The following is a 16,738-nucleotide window of genomic DNA, read 5'->3' on the forward strand; positions in this document are numbered from 1 at the left end:
GGCTTGCCGTGGGGTCGTCTCACTGGTGCGAGTGGGGCGAGATTCCCCCGGGGTGGAGAAGGGGGCTGGCGCTGCAGGGCCCTGGGGACGTGGGGAGGCCTGGGCGCCACCCCCGCTGCCCTGCCGCCTCCAGCTCTGCGGCTTGGTGAGCCCCAGCCTCCTTCCAACCACCTGTTTTGCCCGAAGCAGAATTTCTGGGTTTTGCCAGGTCCCAGGGCCGACAGGCCTGAGGGAGGGGTGAGGAGAAGGGTCCCCGCTCCCCACGGTCCTGGGGGGGCCCCTCTTCCCTGTCACAACCCCTCACACACGGGCAGGACCCAGCTCCTCTCCTGCCATGATGTCACACACCCTGGGCATTCCGCTGTGTCCTGGAGACCGAGGCGGGAGAAGCTGAGGGGCCTTCAGGAGAGGGTCCTCCTTCTGCTCGGGGGGCATGGCGGCCACCACTGGACTGACCCTCCTGGTCCTGCTGCTCTACTGCGGGCAGGGAGCCGACCTCCCGCCGATCAACGTGACCTCAGGTACAGCCTCGGGGCTGTCGTGGCCGGGAGGAAATGGGGCCCCCGGGTGAGTCGGGGGCACGGGGTTCTCCCAGGCCCTTCCCCTGCGTGCCGCCCCAGATTTACCACTTATTCCTGGAGGATGGAGCAAGCTGCCCAGCTATCCTACATTCAAAGACTTTTTCGGATGGGAGAGTAGCATGCATTATATACTTTAACTTTTATGATGGACATTTCTGGCTTACCCAACAGCAGAGGAGTCGTGGAGAGACGCTCCATTACCTGGTTTCAGTCGCACACATCTTGCCATCTTGTCTTGCGCGCGCACACACACACACACACACACACACACGCTTTCGTGGTTGTTGGAGTATTTTAGCATCGCCCAAAATGCCTTATGATTCCCTGCAAATGCGTCTTGCTAAGATAAGGGCATTTTTCTTTTACGCACCTTCAGCGTCACTGAAGCACTAATAAAATGAAGAAAACTCCCAAGCAGGGCCAGTCCTGGCCCACGCCCAAACCCCCCCACCCCCAGGGCTCAGAACGTCCTCTACAGGCGGCGGGTTCAAATCCCACCCAGGCAGGCCCCGCTGGGCTCCGGCCACTGCATCCCGACCCCTGGGTCGAGCAAGAAGACAGTGGACACCCTTGTCCTGGGATGTGACTCGCTGCCCGAGGAGTGCGGGGGGGGAGGGGGACCTGAGCCTAGGCCCCCTCCCACCCTCCTCAGAGGGACAAGCCCAAGGAACGAGGCCCTGCCAGGCCCCCTGCCCAGTGCCCAGGGGCCGAGCGGCCCTGGAGGTCCGCACAGGGCTTGGGCGGCTCCCCTGAGAAGGACGCGGCCTCGGCCTGTCCCCGAGTGACCAGGGAGGCCCAGCCCGCTCCGGGTCTGGGGGGAGGGCAGGGGGGTCCCTGCCTGACCTCGCCGTGAAGGAGCTGGTGTCTCCAGTGGTCTTTCCTCAGGACACTGAGTCTTGAGGTGCTGCAAGGAGGCCTCCCCTGGGTGCCAGGGCGCGGGGTCTGTGACAGGTGGGGACGGGGCTCACCCTGCGCTGGCTCCCCGCTGCAAGGAGGCCTCCCCTGGGTGCTGGGGCACGGGGTCTGTGACAGGCGGGGACAGGGCTCACCCCGCGCTGGCTCCCCGCCCCCGGCGCCGCAGGAACCGCTCCGGCCGGGACGGACCCAAGTCTCCCGACACAGCCCTGAGCCCGTCTGGCTCCTTGTCCCCACAGAGCGTCCACAGCGACCCCGAGGGCAGCTTAGGGCCGGTCCCGGGCACAGTCTCTGCTCCAGCCTCCAGCCTCGGTGGACACTGGGCTGGCCTGACCCCGAGGCCAGGAAGGGTGAGGGCCTGGGCCCCGGGGGGACAGAGGTCACCATCCTGCTTTCCCCGGGTGGAGCAGAGCACACCCGCAGCGCTCCACGGCAAGCCCATGCCGGGGGCCAGGACGCGCACTGTGCAAGCACGGAGCAAGCAGCGTTGTCCCCGCGCGGGCACAGGGCCGGCGGACCCTGGACGTTGGGAGGAGACGCAGGCGGGCAGGCAGCCACACTGGACAGGGCGCTGCCCGGGCCGGGCGGGCGTCACAAACATCAATATTTCTCTGCACACGCGCGCGGGCGGGCCTGCACAATGGCTCCGTTATAATTAGGGACAGACGCGAAATGAGAAGAATATTTTTAACAAAGCGCTCGCAGGAGCAGCTGGGCCCATCCGTAACGACTCGCTAACGTCGCCTCCGAAGAGGACTGTGCTTCTGTTTGCGGCGCTGACGGAGGTCAGCACACTGGGAAGCGATTGTCATCGCAGCGCAGACCTTTCTGTGCAGTTTCCCTGCATTGTTCTGAGCCCGCGTGTGCGCAGATGAGCAATTGCCATGCAGATTGTCCGTCATTAAAACCGTTTCAAAATCAGCATCGTCACTGGTTTAGCGCTGGAACTTGAATGCCTGCAGACACCACCTGAGCGCTCTGTGTGCAGCAACAGGAAGGCGGCCTTGCCCGGGGTCCTGGGGGGCGGCCGTCTGCTCTCTGATCTCCCCGGGGGTCCTGGGGGGCGGCCGTCTGCTCTCCCAGGGTCCTGGGGGTGGCCGTCTGCTCCCCAGGGTCCTGGGGGGCGGCCGTCTGCTCTCCCAGGGTCCTGGGGGGCGGCCTCTGCTCTCTGATCTCCCCGGGGGTCCTGGGGGGCGGCCGTCTGCTCCCTGGGGGTCCTGGGCGGGGTGGCCGTCTGCTCTCTGGTCTCCTGGGGGTCCCGGGGGTCCTGGGCCGACCGTCTGCTCTCTGATCCCCCTGGGGTTGAAGGATGGGCCTGATCTTGACCTTGAGTGGAGGACGTGGACCCCGACACCAGCTCTGAGAAGAGTGGGAGGCGCCCTGGGGGTGCAGTGGGGACCGGTGCTCAGGGTCTCTGCACCCTGCCCAGCCCTGCACGGCTGATTCAGGTCAGCGAGGCCGGGAAGGTGGAGCCAGGGGTCCAGGGCCCCACGGAGGACTGGCTTCCAGAGGCCCGCCCCTAGGGACAGAGCCCCCCCACCGGGACCGCTGTTTACAGACGAGGGGTCACAGGGGCCGGGCTCTCAGGTCCCCAGGCAGAGGGGCAGAGGGCAGACGGCCGTGCCCGTCGCCCTTCCTCCACGCCACATCCTCAGCCCCAGACAGGCTCGCGGCTGGAACCCGTCATCGGGGAGGAGAGTGTGGTTTCCACAGAAGGACACGTGTGCCCCTTCTTACCCTCCCCGAGGGCGGCGCCAGTGAGCCTGCCCAGGAGCGGGGTTGGTTCCCAGAGTAGGGCCACCTGTCATCACCCTCCAACCTCCTTCCAGACCAGCCCTGAGGGGAGGCCTCCCTCCCCTCGAGCAGGCTGGTGGCCCCGCAAAACCAAACCTATTTGGAGAGAAGCCGGTGCCAATTCAAGGAACATTGTTAACCTACTAGGGTTTTTATTTCCCCGCCCCAGGTACAGCAACTACAATGAATAAGACAAACGTTCAGGAGGATATGCCTGGAGTACTCGGTAAGGAACGTCCTCCTCTCAAACATGCCCGCGTCTGGGCGGAGTGGGGGGCTGGCCGTCGCCCAGATACCCTGGTGCAAGCCGCACAGGCGGGAAGGTGGCCGGGTCTGAGGCCCCGCCAGACGGGAGCGGTGACGGGGACACCGCTGAGCGGGGCTGCTGCTTAGACCCGGAGCCGGGGTCAGGCGCCCGCTTGGGGAGGACCCTGCTCCGCCAGGTCAGGGAGCGGCAGCAACTCACGCTGTCCTGGAGGGTCTGACGGTGCCGCTGCGGGTGTCTGGTCTCCAGGGCCGTTGCAGGGGCAGCGGTCAGCGTCCTGCAGGTGTGACGTCCAGAGGCCGCCGGCTGCCCCGAGGGCGCTCACACGGGGGTCAGCGTGCTCTCTGTGTGATGCAGGTCTGGTCGTTGTCCGTTTGCACGTTCAACGTCTCATTTCTCTAAAAGGAAAGTTTAAGTTGGAAAATACACGAGGTTTAAAAGCACAGGCATTTCTCACCTTGCACGTCTGTCCGGCTCATCGCTACCTGGGATTTTTTCCAGAGACAATTACGTGTGCGACGCCCACAGGTGTGGACGTTTCCCTGTGTCTCCACGTGAGCTGGAACCGGGGGCCCAGCCGGCCTCCTTGCTGGGACCGAGGGCTCCTGGGCTGTGGGACTTTCCTGCTAAAACAGGAAAAGCAGGGCAAACCAGGGTGGGTTGGTCACCCCGCCGGGCGGGAGTCAGCACAAGCCCAGCGCGTGGACAGGCTGGCCGGCTGGGCCGCGGGGTTCGAAGCTGGGGCTCGGCATTGATGTGTTCACAGTCCCCACCCCGGTCCCTGACTGTGTTAACCGTGTCCTACACGCACGGCTTCGTTTGAACCTCAAACAAATCCTGATGAGGTAAGCGCAGACCCCGTCATACAGATGAGGAAGCCCGAGGCCCGAGAGACACGTGTGTCAGAGAACGTCCGGTGAGCGCAGAGCCAGGTGTGGTCCAGGGCTGCCCGGCACCAAGGCCAGGGCCCGCGTTAGACGCTCCCTGGGCAGGCGCGGGGACGCACAGGCAGAAAGCAGGCCGCCGGGGGTAGAAACCAGGAAAGAGGCTCGCGCCTGCCTGCCTGCCTGCGGGGCGCAGATAACAGAGGCAGGGTGTCTCCAAGGGGACAGCGCGGCCGCGGGGGCAGAGGGAGAATCGGGACCACACCGGGCAGGGGTCCAGCATCTTACCTCCAGCGGGCGTGTCCAGGCACCTGGATGAGCTCAGGTTTCCAGAAGTTACCTGGGGAGGCAGTGGGCTCCCCACCCCTGGACAAGGTGTTTAGAAACCAAGTCCCTCTCCCCGGCCTTGGGTCCCTGTGTCCAGCCCTGCTCTCACCGCCTGCCTCAGGGCCGCGCAGAGCAGAGGGGTGTGACACGCATCCTTGTGTGCTTTTCCCAAGATGAAATTCTAGTCAAGGAGATGTTGGAGCCAAATAGATCTTCATTTTTTGAAGCACAAAAACCACTACCAACATTACCAACAATAACAACCTCAACAACCTTAACAACAACTCCGACAATGAGAAAAAGCAAGTATACCCTTTTCAAGCCTTAATCGTCTATGTTCCTGGAGGTCTGTGGAGTGTGAGCACAGTCCCACCTGGCAGCGTCTTTGAGATCAGCTACTCCTGGGCAAAAGCAGACGGAGGTGTGAAGGACACAGTAGTCCCATGTTTTCTGTAATCTTCCCGAGGCGGGAAGGTCAAACCCAGACGGGCAGAGACGAGCTCCTGTCTCTGGGTGGTCTGCGGGGGCACGTGCAGGAGAGGCCTGGTGCTTGGGGTGCATGTGGGGTTTAGCCGCTGCAGGACCCCAGGATGCATGCAGGTCGGAGCTTCCGACTACCCCTCGAGTGTGATGCTCCTCTAAGCCTCCTGAGAGCAGGGGCGGGGACTTGACTCCAGCCAACAGGGGACAAAACTAGGGTCTGAATGGCCTGACCCCGGGCCACAGAGCTGGTGGCGAACAAAACAGCCGCTTTTCCCAGCGCAGCTTTGTTGCTGTTCAAACGCTCAGTCGTGTCCGACTCTGCGACCCCACGGACTGCAGCACGCCAGGCTTCCCTGTCCTTCACCATCTCCCAGTTTGCAGCTTAGCGTAGTCCAAACACACAGAAAAGGGAAATAGCACCCTGAGGTCCAAACAGAACATGCGGTTAACCCTCAGTGATGGTGAGAGCCGTGTGTCTGAAATCTACAGCAGAGCCTGGAACGCGTTCAGCAGCAGGGAGGCCAGCGTTTTCTTGAAATTCTGCATCCAGACGCCAATGCCAGTTCCTGGGATTAGCTCTCAGAATGTCCGCCCAACAGCTGGGTTCACAGAGGTCAGAGAATGCCCGCCTTTGCATGTTCTCACTAGAGCACGTTGTCAGGAGCTGAAAAGTGTGTTAGCATCCCCGCCTCAGGTTCCAAAGCGCAGTGTGGGTCAGAGCATCCTTGCACTCATGCTTTCCCGTTTTTCCCATGCTCCTCCTCAAGATGCCAGCATTCACGAGAGTGACCAGCTCAGTGTTCCTGAGGGTTTCCACAAGCTAGCAGACTTGTCACCAATATCCCTGGAGACTGAGGACAAAATTCTCAATGGTAAATGCACCCCGGCGGGCCCGCACCTAAGCTCAGACGTGGTGGGAGACTGCAGGGTGCAGACAGAGATGCCTCTTCCCGGGACGAACAGCCCAGGCTGGAGAGCGAGGCTGCTTTCTGCAGATCACCGCTGCTCGGGAGGGGAGCTGCCTCAGAACATGTTCCGGCCGGCTGGCTGAGTGTCTCTGCAGGCAGGGCCCGGGGATGTGCATTTCAGCCCGTCCCACCACCACCCCCCCCCCCCCCCCCCCCGGTCTCTCCAGTGAGCTGGCGGCTGGCATTTGGAATACAGAGCAGGCAGAGGGCTGATATTTCTAACGTCCCAGAAGGCGGCACACACTCAGCCTTGTGCGGATCGCCGCAGCCCAGTGTGGTGTTGGCCAAGCAGTGGTGTTCTGTTTCCATCACACATCTCTGCTTATTGACTGGGGTTCTGCTTTAAGAAAGAGCTTGCCCCTTGTAAATATGTGTGCATGTGTGTGCGTATTTAAATGCTTCTTAATACCCATTCACACTCATATTTACTCTATTCGGTCAATTTTAGCACGTTAACGTCGTTATTTTCTTTGTCCACACTGCCCCGAACTTGCCTTGGAACGCCTTCCGTTTAGTTTTTCTGTCCTTCATCGCCCCAGCCTTTCAGGCACGTCCTCACTCTCTGGCAGCACAGCACGCCCTGGGCAGAAGCAGACTCAGACCCCCACACGCACAGACATGCACCTCTGTGCTGGGTCCCTCGTCTGCCTCCCTGCTCCGCTTGTTTCTCTCTAAACCACAGTGCACCCCTCGAGCATCACGGGGTTCTTTCAGGACCCTTCTTGAAGCTCCTTTCGGTACCACTTTGTCAGAAACCTGGCCCCCACTTTCCACAACATATTCAATCACTGCTCAGTCCTGGATTCAGGATGCTGCCCCCACCCCCCCTAGAGAAAATCCAGGCTCCCCGCTGCAGAATGACACCCGTGATTTAGTGTGGCCCGGGGCTGCCCCTCCCCACGAGGCACTCCACACGTGGCTTCTTTCCATCATCAGCTCCCTGCTGCTGTTTGATTTCCATGTCACTCCCTTCTTCCTGTTAATTATAAATACTTGTTTACAGACTTCCCGGGTGGCTCAGATGGTAAAAGCATCTACCTACAATGCAGGAGACCCGGGTTCGATCCCTGGGTTGGGAAGATCCTCTGGAGAAGGAAATGGCAATCCACTCCAGTATTCTTGCCTGGAAAATCCCATGGACGGAGGGAGAAGCCTGGCAGGCTACAGTCCATGGGGTCGCAGAGAGTCAGGTGCCACTGAGAGACTTCACTTCATTTACATTTGACTCTGCAGCACCACCCTCCCAGGACCCCACCCGGCCGCAGGGGACCAGCCTTGTCAGCTCCACCCTGTCCTTGCCGGTCTCGTTTTGCACAGATGAGGAGATGAGGGATATTCGTGTGTCCCTCCCTCACTGCTGCAGGGGTTCACACCGTAAGTCTCCTCTGGCCTTTTTCCCCCACTCAGCCTTGAAACCTGAGAATCCCTCCGTGTAAGGATGGTCTCGTCTAGCTCTCGCAGCTGCGCGGTGCCCACAGGGTGTGAGCCGCACGAGTGTGCTGCTATCTGGGCGCAGCCTTCTCACCCCTTTCCACCCTCTGCAGCTACGAGCACCACAGACCCTGCTGCAATGAACAGCCTGGCACGTGTGGATGTTTCTGTTGTTGGCGATGAATCTCCAGGGAAAATTCTTAGGACTGGGATAATGGGTCAAAAAAGGAGTGACTCTGTAATCTTAATAGTCAGATAATGCCTGACCCCGGTATTCATTATACATCATAACTTCCCCAAACACTTTCCAATAAAATCTGAAAACAAGAGTGGTGTTCTAACCCAAACTTCTAAAGACAAAGTGTGAGCCAAGATGTAGACAAGTATGTAATCACGCAAATGTTTCCCTTTTTCCCCATGATCTTCATCCAAGAACCCAGTTTGGACGCGTCTTACCAAACCAGTGGCCCCGAGGACTACCGTGACTCACAGACCTCAGGCACTGCAGACAGTCTCCACAGTAACGGTAACAGCAGCCGGCCGACCCACCCCCTCCCCGCTCGCACCCCGCATGCAGAGGAGAGGCTGTGGGACCCAGCCTCCCCTCCATGCGTGCTCACGCTCGTCAGTTACCGCCAAGCTGGTGGGTGAGGAGCATGTTCCCGTCTTGTTTTAATTTGCAATTTTCTAATTGAGAGTGAGTTTGGACAGCTCACATTTTAAAGACCATTCTTTTCATCAAGATCTTTCCTTCTATTCTTTCCTTCCAGTCATTTTTCAAGGCTTATGTTTAAAATACTGTTGAAACATACGGTATAAACTCTGTAACTTGCTTCTTCAGGCAACATTTCAGTGCTTTTCCGTTTCCCTTCCGGTTGCATTAAGGCAGAACTGACACACGTCACTGGACACGTTCAGGTGTGCGGCGGGACTGTCTGACTTACATACGTCACGGAACAATGACCACAGGCCAGGAAGCCCCCTGAGTGCCCTGCTGGTGTCCCCGTTGAGGAAGCCCCAGAAGCAAGCATCTGGGTGCTTGAACCCTGACAGACTGAGAACGTTCTAATCCCATTCTCTTACATGTCGCTGCACAGTTTTCCCAGCACCATTTATTGAAGAGACTGTCCTTGCTCCGCTGTACAGTCTTGCCTCCTTTGCCGTGGATTAACTGGCCGTAGGTGTGCGGGTTTACTTCCGGGCTCTCTTCCGTTACATGGATCTGTGCCCGCTTCTGCACCGGTGCCACACGGCTTTGATTGGTGTAGCTTTGCAGCACTTATCTGAAGCCCGGGAGGATTATGCCTCCAGGATTGTTCTTTTTCCTTAGAATTGCTCTGGCAGTTCTGGGTCTTTTGTGGTTCCGTGTAAATTTTAGGATTATTTGTTCTGGTTCTGTGAAAAGTGTCGTGGGTAATTTGATATGGACTGTTAAATCTGTAGCTTGCTTTGAGTAATACATCCATTTTAACTGTACTAATTCTTCCAATCCAAGGGCCTATCTGTCCTTTCTCTTTTGAATCTTCTTCAGTTTCATCCATCGCTGTTCTACGGTCCTCATCACATGTCTTTCATTTCCTTTCCTTTATTTCCAATCTTTCAGCATCACTTTAAGCACACAGTGCATACTTGCCTATTGCTTTCTAGGGAGTGTTACCAAAAAATAACTTTAATGCCTGAGTCAAGCTGATGCATCACTGATGTGACTGGTAAATCCTGAGAGTTTCACACTCACAGAATTTTAAAGCAAACTGCTAACTATGGGGTAAACCCAAACAAGGCTTCCTGACTCAAACAATAATCAAAACAAAGTTTAAGATGTGGCCATCTTACTTCGATTCAGAAACGGACTGAGGCTCAGGGAGGCTCGTCTTCTTTCCTGTGTTCCTTCCTCCCGGGCGGTCAGGTCGCGGTCCCATGAGGGTGACACCCAGGTCCCTGAGAAGAGGGCTGCTCAGGACAAACCCGCCGCAGCTCTGGGTGCTCAGAGCCCATTGCAGTTTAAAGTCCACCTGAGCACCCCGTGAGGAGCTGCGGCCCCGGAGAAGCCACGACTCAGGTCCTCCGGCATCTGAGCCTGGACTTTTTGCTCGGGCAGGGCGCCCGCGGGCCTCACCAGGAGTGTGGTAGCTCTCATCTGTGGGCTGAGAGTGCGTATCTGCCTGGAGCCTGGTTGTCAGGCAGGAACGTGGAGCGATGCAACAGCTCAGCTCTCGGATGTGAGATCTGAGGCCCCGCCTGGGAAGTCCTGGGGCCAGAGCCCAGGAACCTGCAAGGGGCCCCTCTCGGGGATGCTGGGAGACCCCCAGCAGAGAGTTTCCCAGAGGCCACCAGGGCAGGGCAGCGGCTCCGACTGCTCCCCACCACAGTCCTTCCTGCCTTTCTCTTGGGGGCTCCACTCGAGTTCGTTAGTGAGCCAGAAGCATTGCCGTGCAGAACAAGGCAGGATCTGCCTTATAGGTGTGTGCTCACGCTGGACCTGACATCATCAGTCTAGAAGCCAGCAGCCAGCACCCAGAGACACAGATTTATCTAGAACTTCCTTCAGCTGCCAGAGATAAAGCCAACTCCATGAAACTGCTCCTGATCCCGTGACACTGCTTCGCCTCCCTGAACTTCTGTGCCATCATCTGTGAGCTGAGGCTGCTGCTACTGCTAGGTCGCTTCAGTCATGTCTGACTCTGTGCGACCCCATAGACGGCAGCCCACCAGGCTCCCGTGTCCCTGGGATTCTCCAGGCAAGAACACTGGAGTGGGTTGCCATTGCCTTCTCCAATGCATGGAAGTGAAAAGTCAAAGTTAAGTCGCTCAGTCATGTCCAACTCTTAGTGACCCCATGGACTGCAGCCTACCAGGCTCCTCCATCCATGGGATTCTCCAGGCAAGAGTACTGGAGTGGGGGTGCCATTGCCTTCTCCAAAGCTGAGGCTAGTGGTAAATAATTAACCTACAACGCAAGAGGTTTGATCCCTGGGTCAGGAGGATCCTCTGAAGAAGGAAATGGCAACCCACTTCATCCAGTATTCCTGCCTGGAGAATCCCATGGACGAAGGAGCCTGGTGGGCTGCAGTCCACAGGGTCTCAAAAAGTCAGACACGACTGACCATGTTGTTGCTGTGTTGTGCCCGACTCTTTGCGACCGCATGGCCCGCAGCACACCAGGCCTCCCTGTCCGTCACCAACTCCCGGAGCTTGCTCAAACTCATGTCCATTGAGTGGGTGATGCCATCCAACCATCTCATCCTCTGTCGTCCCCTTCTCCTCCTGCCTTCAGTCTTTCCCACCGTCAGGGTCTTTTCCAGTGAGTCAGCTCTTCACATCAGGTGGCCAAAATACCAGAGCTTCAGCATCAGTCCTTCCAGTGAATATTCAGGACTGATTTCCTTTCGGCTTGATGGCTGAGCAGACACACACAATAGAGCCTTCCCCTGTGGAGCTACTGTGAGGATTAAAGAAATACAGGTGAAGAACATGGGCAGACAGAGCCTTGTTCGTAAGAAATGTCGGCCTTCATGAAGGTGTAACTTGCATGCAGTGAAATCCACCTTCCTCAGCGTCCCGCTTCCTCAAATAGTGCCGTGTCGCCAGCACCGAGAACAAGACACAGAAGGGCCCATCGCCCAAGCACCGCGCCTCCGTGCACTCAGCCCTCTGGCTGCCCCCGCCCTACAAAGGCCGGCCTGTTTCCTGTCCCTCCGACGCTGCCTTTCCTGGAATATGGACACGAGGTGAGGTGTCGTTGGCTGCGTAGACTGAGTCTGGTCTCCTCCATCAGCGATTTGCCCAGTCACGTGTGCGTCTGCCACCCCCCCTCCTCCTGCGTGAGTGACGCTCCAGTTGAACCACAGCTTGCTTATTCCTCACCAGGGGAGTGACATCCGAACTGTTGTCAGGCTTTGGAATGTTAAATAAAGCCACTGCAACCGTGTAGAGTAGCTTTGGGGTCGATGCAAATTTTCATTTCATTGAAATAAATATCTAGAGGCATGGTAACTATGTTTTACTTTGGAAGAAACTGTCGAAACAGATTTTCCTGGATCCTCCGCAATATTTGCTATTTCTACTGTTTAACAAATCTAATGAGCCTGCAGGGGCATCTTCTTGTAGTGCCGATTTTCATTCCTCTAGTAACCAACACGTGAACCGTGAACTCCCTGATGTTCAAGCTGGTTTTAGAAAAGGCAGAGGAACCAGAGATCAAATTGCCAGCATCCGCTGGATCATGGAAAAAGCAAGAGAGTTCCAGAAAAACATCTATTTCTGCTTTACTGACTATGCCAAAGCCTTTGACTGTGTGGATCACAATAAACTGTGGAAAATTCTGAAAGAGATGGGAATACCAGACCACCTGACCTGCCTCTTGAAAATCTATATGCAGGTCAGGAAGCAACACTTAGAACTGGACATGGAACAACAGACTGGTTCCAAATAGGAAAAGGAGTACGTCAAGGCTGTATATTGTCACCCTGCTTAGTTAACTTCTATGCAGAGTACATCATGAGACACGCTGGACTGGAAGAAACACAAGCTGGAATCAAGATTGCTGGGAGAAATATTAATAACCTCAGATATGCAGATGACACCACCCTTATGGCAGAAAGTGAAGAGGAACTCAAAAGCCTCTTGATGAAAGTGAAAGAGGAGAGTAAAAAAGTTGGCTTAAAGCTCAACATTCAGAAAACGAAGATCATGGCATCTGGTTCCATCACTTCATGGGAAATAGATGGGGAAACAGTGGAAACAGTGTCAGACTTTATTTTCTGGGGCTCCAAAATCACTGCAGATGGTGATTGCAGCCATGAAATTAAAAGACACTTACTCCTTGGAAAGAAAGTTATGACCAACCTAGATAGCATATTCAAAAGCAGAGACATTACTTTGCCGACTAAGGTCCGTCTAGTCAAGGCTATGGTTTTTCCTGTGGTCATGTATGGATGTGAGAGTTGGACTGTGAAGAAAGCTGAGAGCCAAAGAATTGATGCTTTTGAACTGTGGTGTTGGAGAAGACTCTTGAGAGTTCCTTGGACTGCGGGGAGATCCAACCAGTCCCTTCTGAAGGAGACCAGACCTGTGTGTTCATTGGAAGGACTGATGTTAAGGCTGAAACTCCAATACTTTGGCCACCTCATGAGAAGAGTTGACTGACTGGAAAAGACCCTGATGCTGGGAGGGATTGGGGGCAGGAAGAGAAGGGGACGACAGAGGATGAGATGGCTGGATGGCATCACTGACTCGATGGACGTGAGTGTGAGTGAACTCCAGGAGTTGGTGATGGACAGAGAGGCCTGGCGTGCTGCGATTCATGGGGTCGCAAAGAGTCGGGCACGACTGAGTGACTGAACTGAACTGAAGTGAGTAACCGATAGTGTTACGCATCTTGTCCTGTTCACTTGCCTGTAGGATACGCCTGTCCACCCCAGCGTTCTTACCTGGAGAACCCCATGGACAGAGGAGCCTGGTGCGGGCTACAGTCCATAGGGTCGCAAAGAGTTGGACATGACTGAGCATGCACGCATATGCCTATCTTCTTCGGTCAAACCTCTGTTCAAATATTTTGTCCATTATTAGTTTCTTTTCTTAATGCATTTTGAGAAGCATCTGTATGTTTTGGATACAAGTCCGTCATCAGATACATGATTGGATAATATTTTCTACCAGAGTGTGGTTTGCTTTTTCATTTGCATGACATTGCTTTTCAAAGATCAGAAGTTCTTAATATTAATCAAGTCCAATTTATTAATTTTCATTTTCTGGATCATGTTTTTGGTGTCAAGTATACGAAATCTGTGCGTAATTCAAAGCCACAAATGCTTTCTGTGTTTTCCTGGACGTTTTACGGCTGCAGCTTTTACGTTGGGACTATGGCCAGTTAATGGTGCACATTACGCAAGGTACAGACGGCTTGCGTGGGTCTTTCTCGCACATCAAGGTTCCATTGTTTCAACACCATTTGTTGAAAGAGCTCAGCTTTCTCTGTTGAGTTGCCTTTGCTGACATTTTGCTCTTCAATTGCCAGATGGTATCCATCAGTCAAAGGCATGTGTGTGGGTCTATTTCTGGATTCTCTCTTTTATCCCACTGACATAAGATCTATTCTTTCTCAGATACCATGCTGCATCAGCCACTCTATGTTTACAATATTTGAAATCAGGTAGTGTGAATCCTCTTACTTTGGTCTTGATTTTCTAAATCAATTTAGCTCTTCTGGTTCCTTTGTTTTCTCATAAAATTTTAAGACACAGCTTTTTAATTTCTAAAAAAAAAAAAAGTCAGATGTGGATTTGATTGGGATTTCTACAACTCCGCAGACCACTTGGGAAGAAGCCGACATCTGGACAATATCTAGTCTTCGAAACTGCAGTGACTTCGTTTCTTTAGGTCTCCCGTGCCTCTTCTCATCAGTGGTTAAAACCATGCATTTATTTGATCATATTTATACATACACATTTACTAATTCTTGGTGTTGTTGCAAATGGTACTTTTCATTCCCAGTTGTCTGTTTCTAGTGTATGGAAATGTGGTTGTTTTACACTGATCCTGTAACCATCACCCTGGGCAACCCGCCCTTCAGTTCCAGGAAACTGCCTGCAGAATCATCAGGATTTTCTTTATAATCATATCATCTGTGAACAGTTGTATTTATATACATATACATATATACATACATATATATCTTTTTTTTTTTTTTGCCTTATTACCCCAGCTCCAATACAGTGCTGAATGTTAAATAGGAGTGGTTAGAATGGACATTCTTTGCTAACTTAAGAGTGAAAACATTAAGAATGCTTTTACTAAAGATGTTAGCTGTGGGCATTTTTAATAGAGTCCTTTCATTAGGCTGAAGTAGTTCCCGTCTACTCCTAGTTTACTGAGCGTTTTGATGGTGAAGTCCCTGTCTGCTCCGAGTCTACTGAGCATTTTGATGGTGAAGTCCCCACCCCCGTCCGCCCCCGAGTTCACTGAGTGTTTTCATGGTGAAGCTCCCATTCACCCTGAATTCACTGAGCGTTTTGATAGTGAAGTCCCCGTCTACTCCTAGTTTACTGAGCGTTCTGACGGTGAAGCTCCCGTCTGCCCCGAGTTCACTGAGTGTTCTGATGGTGAAGTCCCCATCTTCTCCTAGTTTACTGGGCATTTTGATGGTGACCTAGCTCACTGAGCGTTCTGACAGTGAAGCCCCCCTCTGCCTCGAGTTCACTGAGCGTTCTGACGGTGAGGCCCGCTCTGCCCCGAGTTCTGATGGTGAATCGGGTGCTGAGTCTCAGCCAAGTCTGTTTCGGTGCCTGTCGTAGGCACAGTGGACTTTGTTGGTAAAAAGCCAGACGGTGCAGAATTTCGCCTCTGGGGGCAACGTGACTCCTGCTCCCACGGCTTATGTGTCCTGGCACAGAAGCGGCCAGAGACGACGCCCGGAAGCCTGGGTGAGCATCTCATCAACAAAACTGCATTCATTAGAGTAGGTGCTGATCCACCCTCATCAAGAGAAAAGAGGCAAGAAAAGCAGAGGTCACTGCTTTTAACACAATAACTTACAGCCCACACGTCCTCATTCACCAATCACTGATCTTTGGAAATGATCAACTGTTTTGTTTTTTTAATGCTTATATGATGAATTATACCAAATTCATTTTTGAGTGTTGAACCAGCCTTGTATTCCCAGAATAAACCCAGTTGGTCATGACAGTTTCATCTCTACACATCTTGGATTCAGTTCGCTACAATGCAGAGTTTTCCCACCTGGACTCCATGGCGATAGCTGCCTGGGAGGAAGGGTGTACCCACGGCCCCGCCCAAGGCCACAGGCCACACCTCAGGCTCCATGAGGTGCTGCTGTCTTGGAGCTCATGGTTTTTTAATGTTGAAAAGACGTTTGGAATCTTGCCTTAACTTGCAAAAGGCTTGACTGTTCTATTAATTTTTCCCCCAGGAAAGAAGCACCCCAAAACTGACCAACAATTGAAACAATCGGTTCTGGACATGATCCTTCAAAATATCGGAAAATCTTCAGGTAAAGTGAACAACGGTGTGGTGATGAGAGGGGTCGTCCCCCTGGTGAGAAGGGAAGCCCTGAGCCCGCTCAGAGGACCCTCGGGAGCCGTGAGCAGCTCTGGAGAGGAGCCTCCATCCTAGGGGGACCCTGCGAGCCCCACACCAGAGCCCACAGTCCCGGGGTCACCAGCCACCTGCAGGCTCCGCCCCCTCCTTGGCTGAACTGAGCAAGACTGAGCCTCTTTCCAGAGATAACGGGGCTGAGGGGGACTGTCGCACACCCACGTGCCCTGGTGCCCAGGCCCAGGGAGATCATCGCACCAGTGGGCAGCCACGCCCCTCGCCGCCGGCACCTCCCACCTGGGACCTGCTTCCCAGGCCTTTTCAGACGCCTCGGCCTCTGCCTCTCGAGCCTCTGGAGCTGTGTTCTGTATCTGCTCTTCGCTTGCTGAGAACCTCCCCTAAACCCACCCTCCCTCCTCCTCCTCCATGCAAACCCACCTCGTAGCCTCACAGCCCTTCCTCTCGCTGCCCGCAGACCAGGGCATCGCCAGTTGAGCCACTGGGATCCCACGGGAGGCTCAGGGCGGAGGTGGAAGCCCTAGAATTTCTCAAGGAAATCTCTCTCCGCACAGGAAACTCTCTCCAGTAAGCGGCAGAGGAAGAGAGAGGCCCAGAGGCGTCTTGGAGAGGGGTCCGGGGCTGTGCGCTCCGAGGGAGCTCCCGAGCGGGGCACCCAGACTGCGTGAGCACACACCCACCCTTGGCAATAAAGAGCATATGTATGTACATACGTCACGCTGGTAACCGCTCTGCAGAACAGAGTTCTGCTCTGGGACCTTAAGCAGTCCCTTCAAAAGTCAAGCTAGAAGGTGAGGGTTTGTGTAAAGAAATAAGAAACAAATACATTTGAGAAGAAGAGCGTGGAGACCTGCCTCTTCGCTGCAGGGCAAGGCTTGCAACCCTCGAGGGTCCTGTCCATGAAGAGCCAGTCTGAAGGCCTGAGTGCCAGCCCTCCCGCCTCCCTCCTCCGGCAACAAAGTGCACACACGTGTGACATGCAAACACACACGCGCACACACACGCACACACTCCACACAC

At 54.9% G+C, this 16,738-nt stretch overlaps 1 protein-coding gene across 1 annotated transcript; it reads left to right on the forward strand.

Moving 5' to 3' along the window:
• The first annotated feature begins 433 nt into the window (after positions 1 to 433).
• Positions 434 to 16,386, forward strand: SPACA7 (sperm acrosome associated 7). The gene is made up of 7 exons (XM_069602133.1): positions 434 to 521; positions 3,460 to 3,516; positions 3,606 to 3,733; positions 5,944 to 6,121; positions 8,082 to 8,174; positions 15,576 to 15,700; positions 16,273 to 16,386. Exons 1-7 carry the CDS (start codon positions 434 to 436, stop codon positions 16,384 to 16,386), a joined length of 783 nt encoding a protein of 260 aa, XP_069458234.1.
• The last annotated feature ends 352 nt before the right edge of the window (positions 16,387 to 16,738 follow it).

This window comes from Ovis canadensis, chromosome 10, assembly GCF_042477335.2.
Source record: "Ovis canadensis isolate MfBH-ARS-UI-01 breed Bighorn chromosome 10, ARS-UI_OviCan_v2, whole genome shotgun sequence".
Lineage (NCBI taxonomy): Eukaryota > Metazoa > Chordata > Mammalia > Artiodactyla > Bovidae > Ovis > Ovis canadensis.

Coding starts and splice junctions, on each gene's coding strand:
- SPACA7 (XM_069602133.1), top strand. CDS start 434: ATGGCGGCCACCACTGGACTGACCCTCCTGGTCCTGCTGCTCTACTGC. Junction 8,175..15,575: donor AGACAGTCTCCACAGTAACG/GTAACAGCAGCC, acceptor TTTTTCCCCCAG/GAAAGAAGCACCCCAAAACT. Junction 15,701..16,272: donor TGAGAGGGGTCGTCCCCCTG/GTGAGAAGGGAA, acceptor CTCTCCGCACAG/GAAACTCTCTCCAGTAAGCG.